This window comes from Podarcis raffonei, chromosome 15 (assembly GCF_027172205.1).
Source record: "Podarcis raffonei isolate rPodRaf1 chromosome 15, rPodRaf1.pri, whole genome shotgun sequence".
Lineage (NCBI taxonomy): Eukaryota > Metazoa > Chordata > Lepidosauria > Squamata > Lacertidae > Podarcis > Podarcis raffonei.
This window is the reverse complement of record NC_070616.1, coordinates 13,427,399-13,447,352: the sequence shown is the minus strand read 5'-3', so window position 1 is coordinate 13,447,352 and position 19,954 is coordinate 13,427,399. Positions and strand designations below refer to the sequence as shown.

Below are 19,954 nucleotides of genomic sequence, written 5' to 3'. Positions count from 1 at the left end.
CTCCCCAGGCTGGCCTGTGCTTATTTTCAGTTTGCTGAGATCAAACGCAGGCCTGGAAAGCCAGGATCCTGCTCAGCTCCGATGGGACTTGGTCTCCATCCCACCGCTCCCCTCCCTGGAAAAACACACAGCGCCGAAATGACAAATGCTGTCAGGACCTGGGCAACACTCATCACCAGTTCCTCCAGCCAAGAGTAATTTCCATTAATAGACCTCTGGAATTCCTCTCCCAAAATAGGCGTTTGTCTGTTGATAAGGGGCAGCTGGCGGCTCCAGCTCTCCACAGGAGTCAAGAGGCTCCACAAAGCGGTTCGGGACGACTCCGGGACGCCTTGCCATGACAGAACGCCAAGTCCCCTTCACCTTTCTGCGCAGCCCCAGCTGGGACCCCTTCCGGGACTGGTACCGGGGCAGCCGCCTCTTCGACCAGTCCTTTGGGATGCCCCTCATCCCTGAGGACTGGTACAAGTGGACTGCGGGGACCACCAGCTGGCCAGGCTACATCCGCCCTCTGGCCAGCCCTAGCCCAGAGCCAGTGGCCGCCAGCCCAGCCGCCGCCGCCAGCCCAGCCGCCAACCCAGCATACAGCAGGGCCCTGAGCCGCCAGCTCAGCAGTGGCATCTCTGAGATCCGGCAGACTTCCGAAAGCTGGAAAGTGGCCTTGGACGTCAACCATTTTGCGCCCGAGGAGCTGGTGGTGAAAACGAAAGACGGCGTTGTGGAGATCACAGGTAAGTGCCGTCCCTTGAGAGGCTGGGAGGAGGGCTTCAGGCCTGGAGGCCCAGTGTGGCTCCCAGAGGACTCTCCCCAAGGCACACACCCTCCCGTCCCAACTGTGGTGCAGTAGTTAGAGTGTCGGACCAGGACCTGGGTTCGAATCCCCACTCAGCCATGAAGCTCACTAGGTGACCTTGGGGGGAAGTCACGCAATCTCCCCCTAACCAACCTCGCAGGGTTGCTGTTTGTATTATATGCGGGGCAGCAGGAACCCTGTATGTCGCCTGGAGCTCCTTGTAGGAAAAGGTGGTCTATTAATGCAATAATTAATCCATTGATTGATGGCTGACTTGCTCAATGGATGAATAGATTTGCTGCATTTTTCTCCAAAGAGATCAAGGTAGCAAACTTGGTTCTCCCTCGTCTCAGTTAATTCCGCAATGGCCCTTTGAGGTAGCTTAGGCTGAGGGGGCCCCAAGGTCATCCAGTAAGCTTCTTCAGGTGGGGATTTCAGCCCTGGCCTCTCCCAGGTCCTAGCTAGACTGACATTCTAACCACTAGGCCACGCTGGCTCTCTGCACTCTGAAGTATTTTTGCCTGGCTGGATTGTGTCCTTGAGCTCTGATAAGGCCATTATGCCTTTGCCTCCGGTGACAAAATGTATTGGACCTGCCCAGGCATCGGGTGTGTGTGAGATAGACCAAAAGAAAGTTGTAGCAGCCTGAAAATTAGATAAGGCAACTTCTCTGCTTTGGGAATAAGGGCAGGTGATGTGGAACTCAAAAATCTGCTGAGAATCCAATGCTGAAAAATGTGGAATCTTCCCAAGCCTCTAGGAGACTAGATCATGGCACTCGTAGAATCACAAAACTGAAGAGTTGGAAGGGACCCAAAGGGTCATCTACCCCCCCCCCCTGCAAAAAAGCAGGATTCACAGCTAAAGAATAGTAATCCAGGTGGGGTCTGACCAAGGCAGAATAAAGTGATACTATGACTTCCCTTGATCTGGACACTTCTGTGGATGCAGCCTGGAACAGCATTAGCTTCTTTTGCTGCTGCATCACACGATTGGCTCATGATCGGATTGTGGTCCACTAAGACCCCTAGATCCTTTTCGCATGTACTGTTGCCAAGCCAGGTGTCCCCATCTTCTGTTTGTGCAGCTGGTTCTTCCTGCCTTTTGTCCCAACTCTACTCAGGTGGCCGGTGGAGGGCTTGAATCTCCAGGTAGGCAAGGGGGTATTTAATAATAAAACACTTATTGAGGAAGCCATGGACACAGCTGCTGCCAGTCAGCGCAGGACACTACAGTGGTACCTTGGTTTGTGAATGGCTTAGTTGTTGAACAAATTGGCTCCCAAATGCCGCAAACCAGGGAGTAAGTGTTTCAGTTTGCAAACGGTTTTCAGAAGCTGAACATCTGACGTGGCTTCTGCTTGAGTGCAGGAAGCTCCTGCAGCCAATCAGAACCCACACCTTGGTTTTTGAGAAGCAAGGTGCCACTGTACTAAGATGAACCAATGGTCTGACTTGGGAGAAGTCAGATCACTATGTTCCTATGGCACTGGAAATTCATGTTTTGCAGGACCCTAACCCTCTTCCTAGGGACGCGGGTGGCGCTGTGGGTTAAACCACAGAGCCCAGGACTTGCCGATCAGAAGGTCGGCGGTTCGAATCCCTGCGACGGGGTGAGCTCCCATTGCTTGGTCCCGGCTCCTGCCAACCTAGCAGTTTGAAAGCACGTCAAAGTGCAAGTAGATAAATAGGTACCGCTCCAGCGGGAAGGTAAACGGCATTTCCGTGCGCTGCTCTGGTTCGCCAGAAGCGGCTTAGTCATGCTGGCCACATGACCCGGAAGCTGTATGCCGGCTCCCTTGGCCAATAAAGCGAGATGAGCGCCGCAACCCCAGAGTCGGCCACGACTGGACCTAACGGTCAGGGGTCCCTTTACCTTTACCTTTAACCCTCTTCCTGCAAGTGCCATCTGTCTTAACTGTTTTTAATTCTGAATTCTAAATCCTTGTAGTGTGTCCAGAGACCTGCTGGTGAAGGACGGGTAATTAGAATTGTAGAATAGTAGAACTGTAGAGTTGGAAGGGACTATGGGGGTCATCTAGTCCAACCCCTGCAATGCAGGAATCTTTTGCCCAAGGTGGGACTCGAACCCAGAACCCTGAGATCAAGAGCCTCATGCTCTACCGACTGAGATACTAAGTACTACTAATAATATAATTTGCTGGTTTTCTTTTTCTCTCCCGGTTGGGGGTGGGGAGATCATCCCTCCTGCCTCTTTTTCAGCCCAACGGTGGAGGGGGAAAGCTAGTGAGATAAAGCCACATTAGTCAGTTACAGAAAATTGGGAGGGAGAGAAGGGCTGGTCTTGTGACACCTTAAAAGCCATTGGGTTTATTGTGGCAAATGCTTTTGTTTTTTTGAGGCGCATCAGGGCGATGAGTGCTCTGAGTCGGATCTCCTCACTTTTTCCCTCGGTGAGGCTCCTCCAATCAGAGGAGCCGGAAAGAACAAAGATGGGTGTGGCCCAAGAAGGCAGACAAAGGAGCACAGAGCTTGGGAGGTCCCTCCTCCCCCCTTCTTCTCCCCCCCCCCTTCTCCCAGCCAGCTGGGTTGCAGCTGCCACATTACACCCCTGATTAAAATCAATGAGATTGATCAGGTGCCAAGTTTGCGCCTTAGAGAATCGTGGGCAGAGGAGCAGCGGGGAGGAAGTCTGGAATCACAACCTCCCCCCCCCCCGCCACCCACCCCAGAGACACCCTTTCTTTTTCTTTCTTTTTTAATATTCAGAAATATGAACAGTTTATTTTGAGACAACAATAAACCTATTTGGCAAAACATTAATAAATAGGTGGAAATGAGAGAATTATACTATACTGGACATTTTGGCTATTACTAAAACGATCATTCTCCCCAAATTAACAGATTCCCCCTTGCTGCTACATGCAAGACACCCTTTCTGGGAAGCATTATTCCCTGTCCTTCCCTACCCCCTCAGCTGCTGGGTGCCTCTGACCCCCCTCCCCAAAATCTGCTGCCAGGCCATTCTGAATTATTCATGCTTTCGCTCAGTCCCCCCCCCCCGCCCTCTCAGGAATTGGGTTGGGAGAAATGTGGTTCCCCCACCCATAGCTGTCAACTTTTCCCTTTTCTTGCGAGGAATCCTATTCGGAATAAGGGAATTTCCCTTTTAAAAAAGGGAAAAGTTGACAGCTAAGCCCCCACCCCACTTCTCATGCTCTGTTGATACCGCAGCCGGCACCCATCCATGTGGGGTCCCACCCCCACCCCCACCCAAATCTCAGTTCATCGCCCTCTGAAATATTAATGGATGTTTGCGGTCCATGGCTTAACATGTGGCCATGGCAACCAGCGCAGCAGCAGGCAAGGGTGGGGAGGCAGGAACACAAGGAAGAGGGAATGGTTTGGTGTTGCAGTCAATTCTCGAAAAAATACGGCAGCAGTGAAGGTTGGTTGGTTGGTTGGTTAGTTGGTTTCTTCGGAGCTTGATACCAGGTCCAGGGTTCTCAGAGTGGCTGATGAAAATCAGCACTGAAACGGCCCCTGCTAGGCTGACCGTTTTTAAAAAGACACAGCACACGAGGAAAAGGGAGGAGGAGGGAGGAGGAGGGAAGCAAGCTCAAAGTTACAGCTGTTCATGCCATCCAGCCTAGAAGGCTCCCTCCCTTCTGGCACCGACCGAAGGGCAAGAGGCATGTTGATGCTCAGGGTGACCAGTGATTTCCCTACAGATATTCATAGAATCATAGAACTGTAAATGATCCCTGAGGAACATCTAGTCCAACTCCCCCTGCAGTGCAGGAATATGCAGCTGTCCCATCCAGAAATTAAACCTGCAACCTTGGCATTATCAGCACCACGCTCTAACCAATTCATCCATGTTAAGCATTAAATATCTATTCTTTTTAAACATATGTCTCCCCCATCTTTAAAAAAAGGGGAAGGTGGTTTATGCCAAGTCTGAAACTTCACCCATTCAGTAGCAGGGATCAGAGGCAGAATTTGGTTTGGGTCATATTTAAAGGCCTACAGAGGTAATTCGCACTTTTTGGAGCAATCCACAAACCATATCAGGCCACCTTTTCAAATCTGAACGTCTCCAGATATTTCAGTGCAGTTCTCCAGCCAAGTTATGTTTGCAGAAGTGCATATTATTTTGGAAGAGTGGGTGCTACTAGTGTAAAGAAATGCATATACTTGGGCTAAACATACCTAAAAATGCATATATTCAGTGGGTGGGTGGGAACCATAGCGAACAGCATTCTGTTAGGGAAGATTACTTTGCAGGAGTATGTATATTAGAGAAAGTTTAATCAATAAATCACTTATTATGCTGGAACAAAGCCATTAAGATAGAAGAGAGAGTGAAAAATAACAACACTCTATGCAGCATTCATGTATTTTTAATACCATATGATGCACAGAGTAAAACACACACATATTTGAAACAGAATGTGCTACAAGGAGAAAACCTGAGATACAAATAGCAGTTAAAATGAGAGTACCATCTTGCAAGGCCTTTGAGGAGAGAGGAGGAACTTGGTTATTAAATCATTTGTATCAGCCAAGAAATATTCCAAATACCAACTCCAGGGTTCTTCCCTCATACAATAAAGGAGAGAAAATTCCATAGGTTTATGCATATTAAGAGAAATTCACATTAAAATGCTGGTGAATTTCCATGAGGAGGTTTTTAAAAAAATAAAAATAAAAATAATTTAAGATTGGAAAAATGAGAACCTGAAACTGACATAGGCCTTTGGATAATTAAACAATCTGTGGCCTTTTGGACTGTCTGTTTGTGTTAGTGTTTTTGCTTGTTATTATGGTATGTATTCTTGTGTTTTCACTTTGCAAATTGCACATTGCAAATCTTTGGATTAAGGACGGTATAGAATTTAATCATCATCATCATCATCATCACCCATCCTTAAGTAAGCGTGCATGCAGATGCCACAAGCTTCCCTTCCCTCTCCGCATGCCATTCTTGCCCAGTGTTTCTGACACGGAGGAAGCCAGGCATGGGCTGCTGCTGCTGCACCTCGCCGGTGGCTGGGCACTGGCCCTGCTGCTCCCCTCATGCCCTGCCCATCCCTGCCTCTTGGATTCTGCTTTGGCGAGGGTGCATGTGGCTTAAAACCCTGCAGGGGTGAGATAATGGCGGGGATGGTGGGTGGGATGCATTTTCCCATCTGCCTCAGGTGGCAAAATATCTTGAGCCAGACCTGTGAGAGAGACATGATTAGAATAGGGGTCCCTTCCAACTTTACAATTCCACGATCCTATGCTTCAGAATGCAGGTCGGAGAGACCTGGTTGGGTGCCTGGGGGAGAGTTAAATGAATGTATTGGGGGATTTCCCCATCTCTTAAGGCGGTATCGATCTCCTCATGAGTGTCGTTTTCTTTTTCAGGCAAGCATGAAGAAAGGCAGGACGATCATGGGTTCATCTCCAGATGTTTCACAAGAAAATACACGTAAGTAGCTGCACCAGTTGGCTAGGGAAAGAAGCGAAGCTTTTCAGGGTCTGAGGACAAGGAAGGCAGATCTACTGTCCAACCAACCTCAATCTTGATTTTTTCCAAGCCTTTCTGCCGTCTGTCTCTCATTACCTTGCAAAGGAATTTGTCCGACCAGCTCAGCAGCTTCTTCTGCTGGATTCTAATCCTCATTGGGCACAGGGTCAGAGGCCTGGAAGGGACTCCCTGATATCATCCAGACTGACCCCCTTGAACCCATAACAATGTACTGCTTTGGGCACCTTGCCTCATTCCACTCTCACGCTTCTCTGTTCCCTTCTACAGGCTGCCCCCTGGTATTGACCCTGCTGCAGTCCGCTCCTCCCTTTCCCCTGATGGCATGTTGACGATAGAGGCTCCTTTGCCCAAGCCGGCCATTCAGTCTGCCGAAATCCAGATCCCTGTCACCTTCGAGGCGCATGCCCAAATCACTCCGTCAGGAGCCAAGAAACCAGAAGAGGCTCCCAAGGTGTAAATGGCGGGTGGGAGTTTACCACTCGGGTTTCGAAAACGGGCAAACCCTCCTGTATCCCTTTTTTGTAAAGACAGAGACCTCTGCAACAGCACCACAAATAAAGTTGTGTTTTTTTAAAACCCATGTATGGTTTTTGATTTATTTATTTTGAATCGTCTTGTTTTTGTGTTTGGGGTCATGGTGGGAGTCGGCCGATTAACGGCCATCCATGTGGACTAAGAATCAAGGCCTTCAAAACAGACAGTCAGATGCAATGGACATACAAAAATAATTATCATTAACAAATAAATGTTTCAAAGCATGCGAAACCAAGCATACAGATTTGATGCACATGAGCACCCCACAGTTTAGTCCTTTTCAGAAGACATCTGAATGCAGCCCTGTATTGGGAAATTTTTAGTGTCTAATGTCTTACACTTTTTTAATTGCTGTAACCTGCCCAGAGTGGCTGGGGAAAGTAAGCCAGGTGGGTGGGGTATAAATAATAAAGTTGTTGTTGTTGTTGTTGTTGTTGTTGTTGTTGTTGTTGTTGTTGTTCTTCTTCTTCTTCTTCTTCTTCTTCTTCTTCTTCTTCTTCTTCTTCTTCTTCTTTTCTTGGGTAATGCATCAATGACCAACCCCATTCATAAGTACTGGTCATCCCTGGCTGGGTTGCACAGTTGCTAGGCAACCCCTCCAGGGAGCAGGCCCACTCTCTACAACTCAGTGCGTTTACTGAGCCTTTTCCATGCTCACAGAGAATTCTTTCCATGTAAGGAAACCATAATGTGGGAAATGAACCTGAAACCCACCAGGCTGAATGGAGCTCACCAGCTACATATAAGATCAGCAGAAAGGGGGCAGGGAGGGGTTTAAGGCCAGCCAGAATTGGCCAGCTGTGGCTAGCAAGTGGCTGCAGTTGGCTTCCACAATCCTGCCCAAGATGGATCTCAGTCTTTCTTTGTTATGTACTAACCTTGAATCCTAGAACAATAGGCAGGTAGGATCCTAGAATGCAACAACTGATTGGCTAGCAGGAAAAGACCAATCAGGCTCCAGGAGCTCAGACGGGACCCATTGTGTAAATAATGTATATAAAAGCCTGAGGTTTGTGGGGCAATTCAATCACTGTTTTACAAGCTGCAACAAAGAGCATGAAATCACTACAGGACTCTGAGTATATTTCATTGTTCTTTGCCCTCTTCTTCCCAGCACACCTTGCTAAAGACTCTCTTTTCCTGTCACTTCACCCCCAGTTACCCTGGTAACCTTCTGTCTGGCCAGGCCCAAGAATTCCTCTTACATGGGGCATCAGCACCTTTTGTCATGTTCATGTCTCCATCCCAGGTGTGGCCTTGGCTTGGAAAGGAAGCTTAGCCTGTTTCACTCCACTAGCCTGCAATTTCCCCTTCAATACTCCAAATAATCAAAATCTGACCATTTATTAATTTCTAGGGTTTAGCCCCCACCCCCAATCTATGACAATATATTGGTGTGAGGGAAGGGAAATTTTTTGATTCAGTTTGTACTTAAAAGGCAAATCTACCAGATTTGCACTTTCCGGAACAATATGTCAACAATACAGTGGTACCTCGGGTTAAGTACTTAATTCGTTCCGTAGGTCTGTTCTTAACCTGAAACTGTTCTTAACCTGAAGCACCACTTTAGCTAATGGGGCCTCCTGCTCCCGCCACGCTGCCGGAGCACGATTTCTGTTCTCATCCTGAAGCAAAGTTCTTAACCTGAGGTAATATTTCTGGGTTAGCGGAGTCTGTAACCTGAAGCGTATGTAACCTGAAGCGTATGTAACCCGAGGTACCACTGTATGTCCACATTTCTCCATGTTTTGCCATGCAGTTCTCCTGCTAAGTAATTTCTGCAAATGTGTGTAAAGTGCATTTGAAAGTGAACCTGCCCCCCCAAAAAACCCCCCCAACAAAACTAAAAAGCATTATATTAGGGAAAATGTATATCTTAGGGAAATAGACCCATTTCCAATTCTGGAAAAAAAGGTGTTGGCCAGAAGAGAATAAAAAATAAAAAATAGAAAAAATGCATTTGTCTGCACAGGTGAAACGGGCGTTGTGCAGAGACATTCCTCTGTGGCCAAATGACACAGAGCATTTCAATGGCATTTTGATACCGACAGCTGGAAATTTTAAAATCGCACGCGGATGTCGCCTCACAGTCAATCATTGTGAGTGCACATCGACGTAGCTGGTGCAATCAAGTTGCAGGCGGTCCCCCAGGAGCCCCTGACCAGGCTGGGGAGGGAGGCAGAGCAGGAGAAGCAGGCCAGTGATGAAGGCGAGGCCTTATATGGTCAGAGCGGCTGCAGAGCCTCTCTGTATGGCTGGGGGGATGCGAGGCAGGGGAGAGAACAAAGCCAGCAGCCCAGGGCACCAAGATTAAGAACGAAGATCCTAAGGAGAACCAACTGGATCAGGCCAATGCTCCATCTAGTCTCACAGCGGCCAGCCAGATGGCTCAATGGGAAATCCGCAAGCAGGACCTGGGCACTAAAAGCACTTTCGTCCCTCCTGTGGATTCCAGCAACTGGCATTCGGAAGCATTGCTGCTCCCACCATCCTGTGTCTTGATGATTAAGAGCTACAGTAAACAGTGGTGTAGCATGGGTTGCCAGTGGCAAATATTGCACCCTCAACCCATGGTTCCTGCGAGGGTGGGGCAGCAGCGATATTAGTGGGGAGGGGTCTTCCCAGCAGGGAGAGGGAAGCTGGGCAGGGGACAGTGGCAGCGGCCGTATATTTTATCATTATTATTTACAGTGGTACCTCAGGTTAAGTACTTAATTCGTTCCGGAGGTCTGTTCTTAAACTGAAACTGTTCTTAACTTGAAGCACCACTTTAGCTAATGGGGCCTCCTGCTGCTGCCGTGCCGCCGGAGCACGATTTCTGTTCTCATCCTGAAGCAAAGTTCTTAACCTGAAGCACTATTTCTGGGTTAGTGGAGTGTGTAACCTGAAACATATGTAACCTGAAGCGTATGTAACCCGAGGTACCACTGTATTTCATGGCTTTTTTACACCACTTGATCATTGTTTTTTTAAAAAAACTCAAAGCGGTTTTACTTTTGAAATTCTGAACCCGGGGCAATAGCCCCTCTGCTCCCCACCCCTCTATGCTACACTACTGGTTCAGAACCCCAGTTGCACAGGAGCTGAAGCCTCCTAGCTCCTAATGACTGACCAGGAAAGGAGACCTTGGGTTCGTAGTTGGTGGGTCATTGAAGATGTTGGCCCAGCCGTGGAAAATGCAAATTTCATGCTAGGGATAATTGGGAATGGAACTGAAATGAAAGCTGCCAGGTTCGGAATGCGGTTATACAAATCCACTACGTTTTTGGAGTGCTGTGTACCGTTCTGGTCGCCTCACCTCAGAAAGGAGTTGGAAAAGGTTCAGAAAAGGGCCACCCAGATGATGGAGTAACTTCCCTATGGGGAAAGGTTGCAGAGTTTGGGACTTTTAAGTTCAGAGAAAAGGTGAGTAAGAGCCTTCATGGTGAAGGTTTATGGAGAAAGTGGTAGAGAAAAAGTTTTTCCCCCTTCCTCTTTCATAACACCAGAGCTTATGGACATCCCATGAAGGCCAGACAAAAGAAAGGCCTTCTTCACACAGCGCATAGTTAAACTGTGGAACTTGCTTCCTCAGGAAACAGTGATGGCTACCAACCTCGACAGCTTTAAAAGAGGACTGGACAAGTTATTGGAGGAGAAGGCTATCAATATGGCGATCAGCCATGACGGCTATGCTCTGACTCCAAGATCTGAGGCCGCAATGATTCTGAATATTGGTTGCTAGAAATCGCAAGAAGGTAAAGTGCTCTTGAGTTCAAATCCTGCTTTGGGGTTTCCCACAGGCATGTTTGTTCATTGCGAGAACAGGATGCTGGACACAACGGGCCATTGGTAAAATTTGCATAAAAATGCACATATTAGTGAGAACAACATACGGAAATGCATTACAGTACAGAAAATTGATCTGCAAAAACTAAAATGCTGCTGCATATTCTTGTTTTTTTAATGAAATCAGAAATTGATGTGGAGGTGCAGAGAACTGAACTTTGGACAGGAAAAACAAAAACCTGAGAGAAATAACACGGAAAGGTTTGCATATCCTTAGTAGCAGCCCTGCATAAGCATGAGAGGCCAGGGTTGAAAACCCCACAAAGCTATAAAGCTCACTGGGCCAGTCACTGCCTCTCAACCTGGCCTACCTCACAAGGATGTTGTGATGATTAACTGAGGAGGGGAGAGAACCATGTGTGTCACGTTGAGGTTTTTTTTGGGGGGGGAAGGATGGGATGTAAATGCCATCAACCAACCAATTTAAATAGTAAATAATTGCTTTCACATATCCAATAACGGTTCAGCATTTTCCAGGGCTTGAATTATTTCAGGGTGGTGGTTGCAGAGCAGTGTGTCCTCTTTATTTTCCTAATATCCTACTCTTTACTGGAGTGCTGGGAGGGGTTGTTTGGGGGTTTCGAAATGTCACTGCTGAAAACTTTAATCTGACATAGCCGCATTGTTTGCGCACAAAGCGCGTGCTTGTTTCCTTTCATTCAGAGGGTCTGTATGTGTGTGTTGGGGATGTTCGCACTTGTCCGGATAAGAAAGGAGAATGAATTGCCATTGTGTTAGTTTATTGTGTCATTTACTGCCTTGTGTCCGGTGTGTGAGGGGTGTGTGTGTCCTTTTAAAGGGCAGGCAGGGAGAGGAGAAAAGAAACCGGGAGGAAATTATCCCGTCCAGAGAAATCTGCACATGCTGTCTGTAGTGCTCTCTGTGACGGCAAGGCAATGGTTGTTAGGCCGGCCCAGAGACGCAAACCTGCATCTCTTGGGCTCGTTGCTAGGCAACAGTGGAGGCTTCTGGGTAGCCGCTGTTCCTGATGAGATGCAGTTAAGAGATCTTCATATCATACCCTACAACACTTCTCCAATGAAAACAGTGATGTCCTACTCCATAATAATAATAATAATAATAATAATAATAATAATAATTTTATTATTTATACCCCTGCCCTTCCTCATGTGACAGGCTTGCCCTCAGCCACTCTGGGCTGCTTCCAATCTACAGTGGTGCCTCGCAAGACGAAATTAATTCGTTCCGCGAGTTTTTTCATCTAGCGAATTTTTCATCTTGCGAAGCACGAAATCCCATAGGAATGCATTGAAATTCAATTAATGCGTTCCTATGGTCAAAAAAAAGTCCAAACAAAGCCAAATTTGGTACAACAAGAGTTTATTAAGTGCTCTTTAAAGTCACACATACTGTAAAGAGCATTTCAAAATTCAAACCCAGAATTTTTTTTAAAAAACAGCAGAGTGGCCCAATGGTCACAGAAAATCATAAAAATGCAGAAAAAACCACACAAGCTTCCAGATTCTTGCAAACCCCTCCCCAACACCAAGTCCTTGAATTCCAAACACCCCAACCCAAAATCCAAAAACCCCCAAAAAAGTTTTAAAAGTTTAACTTAACAAATGGCTGCAAAAGAAGTTTTGGAAAAGCTTCCAAAATCACCAAAGTCTTCAAAAACCTCAAAAAAGGCTACCACACCGCTTGCTATGAGTTGCTCCTCGAAGTCAAGTCGCAACTGTACAGTATTAACGGTTTTAAGAAAAAGGAAACAAACTTGCAAGACGTTTTCATCTTGCAAAGCAAGCCCATAGGGAAATTCGTCTTGCGTAGCAGCTCAAAAAACGGAAAACCCTTTCGTCTAGCGAGTTTTTCGTCTTGCGAGGCATTCGTCTTGCAGGGCACCACTGTATATGAAAACATAATGAAACATCAAACATTTTAAAAAAAACTTCCCTATACAGGGCTGCCTTCAGATGTCTTCTGAAAGTTGTCGAGTTACTTATCTCCTCGGCTCAGGGGTCACATAATTCCATACCCTCCCAAAAATTCTCTGGTGAAAATAGGGGTGTTCTAAGAAAAAGTGGGGGGACACTGCAGGATCAAATCGGAAACCTGGACGGCTTCTGCGAATCCGGGACTGTCCCTGGAAAATAGGGACACTTGGAGGGACTGTATATCCCATGTAAGGACGTCTGCACATAAATAGCAAACCTCTCTGCATGAAGGCCCCCCATGCAGTGCAGAGTTGAATTATGGAACTCACTCCTGCAGGAGAAATAAGGTATTGGTGGCCACTAGCCATGGCGGCTGTGCTGCCTCTACAGTTGGAGGCAACTATGCTTCTGAATACCAGTTGCTGGAAATGAGGGAGAGTGCTCTTGTGTTTGAATCCTGCTTGCTGCTTTCCCACAGGCATCCGGTTGGCCCCTGAGAGAACAGGATGTGGATTAAACAGGCCACTGGCCTGATCCATCAGGAACTCTGATTATTTTTATTCCTTGAACCAGGAAGCTTGCAAGAGCCATGGGATTTCACCCCTTATTTCCCCCAAATAAGCCATATTTAGAGGGAGGGAGAAATCGGCTCTGCTCCACATCTGCTTAAAGCCACATTTTCCTTTGTGCCGCGGGAGGCCCTCTGCACATGCTCAGGGGCCCACTGTTCAAGGAGTGCCTCTTCAAATTTGCAGGCCCCTCGGGGCTCACCAGGAGTGTCTTTGCCCCCAAATCACACTGTCTCCAGATGCTCATCTCGGGACACACTTCCCGGCTTCCGAAAGCCGCCTCTTAATTTCAGAAGTCCAGATGGTGGACTTAGCTGGGGCGTTTTGACCCGGCGGGCCTTAATACAGGATGTGACTGGCGGCCTGGGCTTGACCCAGCTGCAGTTACATAAAGCCCCACATGCATGCAGTAGGAGCAGGAAAAGATGTGTGAACTCTTTCCTCCTCCTCTTCCTCCCCCCTCTCCCCAAATCCTTCTGCCACAAGGCAGGAGGAGGGGGGGAGGCTCTCCCTCCCTCCCGAATTTGTTCCAGCCTTAGCAACAGACTGGTGATTTGGCAGCCAGCTGCTAGCTCCCTCTCCCTCATTGGCTGCTGAGATTGCGCAGGGATTGGCCACAAGCGATGTGTGCGAGTGTGCTTGCACACTGGGAATTGTGTGTCAGGCCCAGAACAAAGGGCGTGGCAGCCTGGGAGGCTGCTGCAATTGCGGTCCTCCTCGTCCCAATGCAGATTTCCGAGGGATCAGGCCGGACTCCGGAGCTGCCGCGCTGCACCAGAGATGTGGCGCAGAGCAGGATGTGCCCCTCTGGGGACGGAGGGTGGGCAAACCAGCAGAAAAGGCTTGGCTGTGATGCTGTCTGTGCTCTCTCGCTCTCCAGCACTTCACAGATGGAAACAGGAATATTCCTCTGTGCTGGTAACAGCTGAAGGCTCTTTTCTGACAGCCCAGATGATGTCCTTGCTTGCCCAGGAAAGCTCCTGCGCTGGACCAGTTTTTAAAGGACAAGTGTCCTTTGAACACTTGGGCAAGGTGGAAGGAAGGAAGGGAGGGAGGGAGGGAGGGAGGGAGGGAGGGTGGGAGGGTGTCTGGGCTGCATCTGTCCCTTTGACAGCACCTAGACAGGCTAGTGAAGCTCTTCCAGGACAGGGCCATAAACTGCATCACCTACCAATTGTAGAATTGATGGGCTGGAAGGAACTCCAAGGGCCATCTAGTCCAACCCGCTGCAATGCAGGAATTGCAGCTAAATAATCCCTGACAGATGGCCATCCAACTCCCATTTTAAAATCCTCCAGTGAAGGACATTCTGCTACCTTCTGAGGGAGTCCTTTCCATGGTCAGACAGCTTTACTTACCCTCAGAAAGTTCTTCCTGTGCATCAATTTGCTCTTCAGGCACAGATATATCAGGCAGTTTAAAAGTTTGAGCTCTTTTTTTTAAAAAAAAGATTTTATTGAAGTGAATCAAACAAATCAATAAAGGTAAAAGGTGAAGGTAAAGGACCCCTGGATGGTTAAGTCCAGTCAAACTTGACTATGGGATGCGGCGCTTGAGGCCAAGGGAGCCGGCATTTGTCCACAGACAGCTTTCTGGGTCATGTGGCCAGCATGACTAAACCGCTTCTGGCGCAATGGGACACCGTGATGGAAGCCAGAGCGCACGGAAACGCCGCTTACCTTCCCACCACAGTGGTACCTATTTATCTACTTGCACTGGTGTGCTTTCGAACTGCTAGGTTGGCAGGAGCTGGGACAGAGCAACAGGAGCTCACCCTGTTGCAAGGATTCGAACCGCCAACCTTCTGATCGGCAAGCCCAAGAGGCTGGGTGGTTTAGACCACAGCGCCATCAGCTCCCTTTTTAAACAAATCAATACAATAAAAACAACAGAAGTACCCAAAAAGCAGCGCAGTACAGTCATACCTCGGGTTACAGATGCTTCAGGTTGCGTTTTCTCGGGTTGCGGACCACCAAAACCCGGAAGTATCAGAACGGGTTACTTTCGGGGCTTGGCGGTCGTGCATGCGCAGAAACGCAACCCTCGTGAGCGCAGAGGTGCTGCTGCGGGTTGCGAACGCCGTGGGTTGTGAACGTGCATCCCGCACGGATCACATTCACAACCCAAACATTCACTGTATATGCAGGACTTAATATTAGGCGTGCATTTCTTTATTGCATTTATAACCTACATTGGCTCCCACTACGTTTCCGAGCACAATTCAAAGTGTTGGTGTTGACCTTTAAAGCCCTAAACGGCCTCGGCCCAGTATACTTGAAGAAGCGTCTCCACCCCCATCATTCTGCCCAGAGACTGAGGTCTAGCGCCGAGGGCCTTCTGGCGGTTCCCTCATTGCGAGAAGCAAAGCTTCAGGGAACCAGGCAGAGGGCCTTCTCGGTAGTGGCACCTGCCCTGTGGAACGCCCTCCCATCAGATGTCAAAGCGATAAACAGCTACCTGACATTCAGAAGACATCTTAAGGCAGCCCTGTTCAGGGAAGTTTTTAATGTGTGACATTTTAGTGTATTTTTGGTCTCTGTGGAAGCCGCCCAGAGTGGCTGGGGAAACCCAGCCAGATGGGCGGGGTACAAATAATAAATTATTATTATTATTATTATTATTATTATTATTATTATTACCCACCTTTCCCCCCAATGAGCTTGCGGTGGCGCACATGACTCTCCTCCTCTCTTCCCCACCCAACAACAACCCTGTGAGGTAGGCAGGGTTGAGCAGGAGTGAGTGTCCCAAGGTCACCCAAAGAGCTTCATGGCTGAGTGGGGATTCAAAGCCTGGTCTCTCCCAGGTCCTGGTCTGACACTCTGACCACTCAAGTCCATTAAGAAAGCCAGATTTCACGTAGGGAATGAGTTCTGTGTATTTGCATTTGCTGTACACAAGATAAAATCCAACCAAAAAGCATACAATTTATCAGGGTCCTCCAAGCCTCTGGCATTATATAATTTATTAGTCTCCCCCAACTTATTATTATTATTTATTGAATTTATATACCACCCTATACCCTGGTGCTAAACTCCATGTATTTTTTTATACCAAAGGAAAAGTTGCATGTCCTGTAAGGTTTTCCATTTTGGGGGGCAACTGAGGTCCTGGCAGCTGCCATCGTCCTGTTCAGAGAGCTGAAACCTTGCAGCTGATCGTCGCATGCATTTAGCAAACAGAACTGTGGTGAAATTGGAATGGGATGTTTGAGTGCTTTGACCATTGCTTGACAAACCATTATCCAGAATTTGAATACCTGTGGGCAGAAAAGGTGTCTCTTTTTCCACAGCTAAAACAATGGCATTGCCGATTGTAACCCCGAGCTCATTAGACCTAACAAATTCCAATTTACTGCCTGGTGCAGGCAGCAAAAAAGGGGATGGGGAGTTTGTTGAGTGCCTTTGCCAGCTGATCAGCCTGTGACACCTGGCTGATTAGTTTTTAATCCTCTAGGAAAAGGTAAAGGGACCCCTGACCATTAGGTCCAGTTGTGGCCGACTCTGGGGTTGTGGCGCTCATCTCGCTTTATTGGCCGAGTGAGCCGGCGTACAGCTTCCAGGTCATGTGGCCAGCATGACTAAGCCGCTTCTGGTGAACCAGAGCAGCGCACGGAAATGCCCTTTACCTTCCCCCTGGAGCAGTACCTATTTATCTACTTGCACTTTGACGTGCTTTCGAACTGCTAGGTTGACAGGAGCTGAGACTGAGCAACAGGAGCTCACCCCGTCGCGGGGATTTGAACAGCCGACCTTCTGATCGGCAAGTCCTAGGCTCTGTGGTTTAACCCACAGCGCCACCCGCGTTCCTCTAGGCCAGTTGCCTCTAGGCCAGTTGCCAAATGGGAGGGTGGGGAAGCAGTTTCCTTCCCCATCTCATTTCCTCATGCCTGTTATTTTATTTTTAATAGCTGACTTGTGTGTGCTTTTAATGCTTTGCTGATTCAATGGCTCAGTTGGTTAGAGCATGGTGTTGATAGCACCAAGGTTGCAGGTTTGATCCCCATATGGGACAGTTACATATTCCTGCATTGCAGGGGGTTGGACTAGATGATCCTCAGGTTCCCTTCAAACTCTACAATTCTATGATTTGCCCAGACCCCACTTGCCTGCCTTCTTACTTAAATGCAGTCAGGAGTTGGCTGTGCCTGTCATTATCTCTTGCACCCCCTACTGGTGGCCTCCCTGCTTTTCACCCTATCAATCCCAATGGACACCAGATGGAGGTGGTAATATTTGGGGGTGGGGGCTGTAGCAAGCATGTATTCTTAATGCTGTCAAAGAGGGCTCTTCCGCCCAGGACCATTGCTGTCACCTTTTCCCTTTTCTTGCAAGGAATCCTATTCGGAATTAAAAAAGGGAAATGTTGACAGCTATGCTCAGGACCAGGTCCTGCGTGTGGAAGATGGGGCTCGTCAACCTGGGAAGGGAGCCCATTTAGGAGAAGGAAAACTGATCTGAAACCTGCACTGCCTTGCAGGATATCTTTGGGAGAAGGAAAGGCACAAATCCAAATATTAGAGGGTTGGATGGAGTCTTTTTCCAGCAACTCCTGCAGCCAAGCTGCCAAATGGACACATTACTCTGCTTTCATTTGGACCACAAGGCCAAGAGGGGGGGGGTCTTGTTTTCTGGGCAGCCCCGGACCTACATGCACACTGCTGCCCAGGCTTGCACCCGAGGAGGTAACTTCTATGCTGCTAACGTAGTAGATCAGTTACCACCTCACTCTCTGCAGGATAGAGGTGCGCTCGAGGGAGCCATACCAGTAGCAGCCTGTAGGTGGCAGCGCCGCCGAGCAGACGCCAGACGGGGATTGGAAGCTGATGCTGCTGCAGCAGCAGCCGGCAGCTCCCTTGCGGTGCAGGAGAGGTGAAGGGGGCGAAGTGCGCCTGCGCAGCTGGGAGGGAGGGGGATTTCTGCATTGCAGCGAGGTCCGTTTTGCAAGAAACTGGGGGTCGGGGGTCGGAAGGACCCCATGAAAAGTGAGGCACGGAAAAGGAGCTGGCAGCAAGCCTCAGATCCCAGGACAAGCACACCCATCTCCCCATGGTGATATCATTCATTAAATTTGTTTTTTGGCGGTCCCTTCTGTAACAAGAGGCAGAAACCCAACAGGTGTAGCTTTCCTCTCCATGCGATTCCGAGCTGTTTGTGTGTGATGGCATGGAAAGCGCTTCTGCAAAGAATCTCTCTCTCCCTCTCCCTTTTTATCCCTCCCAACAGCACTGCGAAGGATGTTCAGCTGGGTGACAGTGACTGGCCAAAGATCAAGAAGTCAATTCTCATGGTTAAGTGGTCCTAATTCTACACCTTATTAGCTGATTCAGAAGAGGGTCAAATGCTGGCAGAAGTCCCCAACAGCATGTAACACCTGTGCTCAGAGACCTGGAGTTATATAACACTTGTTCCATGTTTGTAAGAAATCAAACTTCTAGTCTGCAACACCCACACTTTGGAATTCCCTGCCTATTGAAATCATCAAGGTGCCTTCACTCTGTTTGGCACCTGCTAAAAACATTTTTCTTTAGGGCAAGCTGACCCAGACATGTAGAATGTTGGCATGTGTCATAATCTGGTTTTTAGCTTATCGTTGACTGTCTTTTGAACGTTTTAAATAGTTCCTTTTAACAGTTTATTTTTTTTTGTAAACCGATTTGAAGTTTTTCCTTACAATCAGGCGGCATATGAAGTTTATATACTGCATTCTCAACAGCTGCCCAGTGAAGGAGATCCCACCTTTCAGAACTGCTTCTAGCACTGCCCTCTAATTCATTTCCAGCTTTTCTGGTGCTTAAAGACAGCCATCATGTCATTCCTTAAATCTTTGCTTCTCCAGGATGAGTGCAGCCAGTTCTTTCAACTAACCTCATTGAACATGTTATCATAGAACGCTAGACTTGGAAGGGATCTTGAGGGTCATCGAGTCCAACCTCCTGCAATGCAGGAATCTCAACTAGATCTTTCATGACAGATGGCCATCCAACCTCTGCTTAAAAACTTCCAATGAAGGAGAGACCACCACCTTCCAAGGGAGCTGATTCCACTGTCAAACAGCTCTTACCATCAGTAAGTTTGTCCTGGTGTTTAGTCAGAATCTCCTTTCTTGTAACTTTTAAGTTACTGGTTCGAGTCCTACCCTCCAGAGCAGAGGAAACCAAGAGAAAACAAAGCAGTTTCCCAGACTTCTGCCCACCCCAGTTATCTTCCAACAGCAGCAAGCTGGTACCCATTAGGACTCGTAGCATGGAAGGCCAACAGTATGAGAGCCAACAGCAGGCTCCCTGATGGGTAGTAAGAAGACAGGGCAGACAGGGGCTGGCTGAGGGCGGCTTTAGGCTGGTGGCATAGGGCCCCATTTTCGTTAATGGCTCAGCCTCCACCTATCCAGTTTTTCAACACCCTTCCCAAAACATGGTGCCAACAACTGGACACAGTACTCCAATTCTAGCCTGACTGGTGCAGAATTGGCCAGAACTATGACTTTTCACGATGTGGACACTTGGTTTAATGAGGACCATTGGTTGCCTTTAGCTCAGTTAATCTGTGAAGCATATCCAGATGTTGTTGGACTCTGGCTCCCATCATCCATAGCGAGTGTGGCCCCTGGGAATGCACAATGGGAGTTGTGATCCTGCAGCACCTCAATCTTTACCAGTGCTTCTGCACATATAAACTTCAGAAGGGCCTATGATGCTGGAAGACTTACATGTTTCCAGAAATACAGGCGCATCCTATAAGAGTTTACCAGGGGTGTGTGGGGAGAGAAGGCGCCTGTGCTGTAAATTCAAGCTTTTGAATGGGTTGTGACTAACATATGCAGCTGCACCCTGGCATTTC

At 48.1% G+C, this 19,954-nt stretch overlaps 1 protein-coding gene across 1 annotated transcript; it reads left to right on the top strand.

Annotated features, from left to right (window-relative positions):
• The first annotated feature begins 267 nt into the window (after positions 1-267).
• Positions 268-6,869, top strand: HSPB1 (heat shock protein family B (small) member 1). Its single transcript, XM_053367817.1, has 3 exons — positions 268-731; positions 6,166-6,229; positions 6,557-6,869. Exons 1-3 carry the CDS (start codon positions 338-340, stop codon positions 6,744-6,746), a joined length of 648 nt encoding a protein of 215 aa, XP_053223792.1. The 5' UTR covers positions 268-337; the 3' UTR covers positions 6,747-6,869.
• The last annotated feature ends 13,085 nt before the right edge of the window (positions 6,870-19,954 follow it).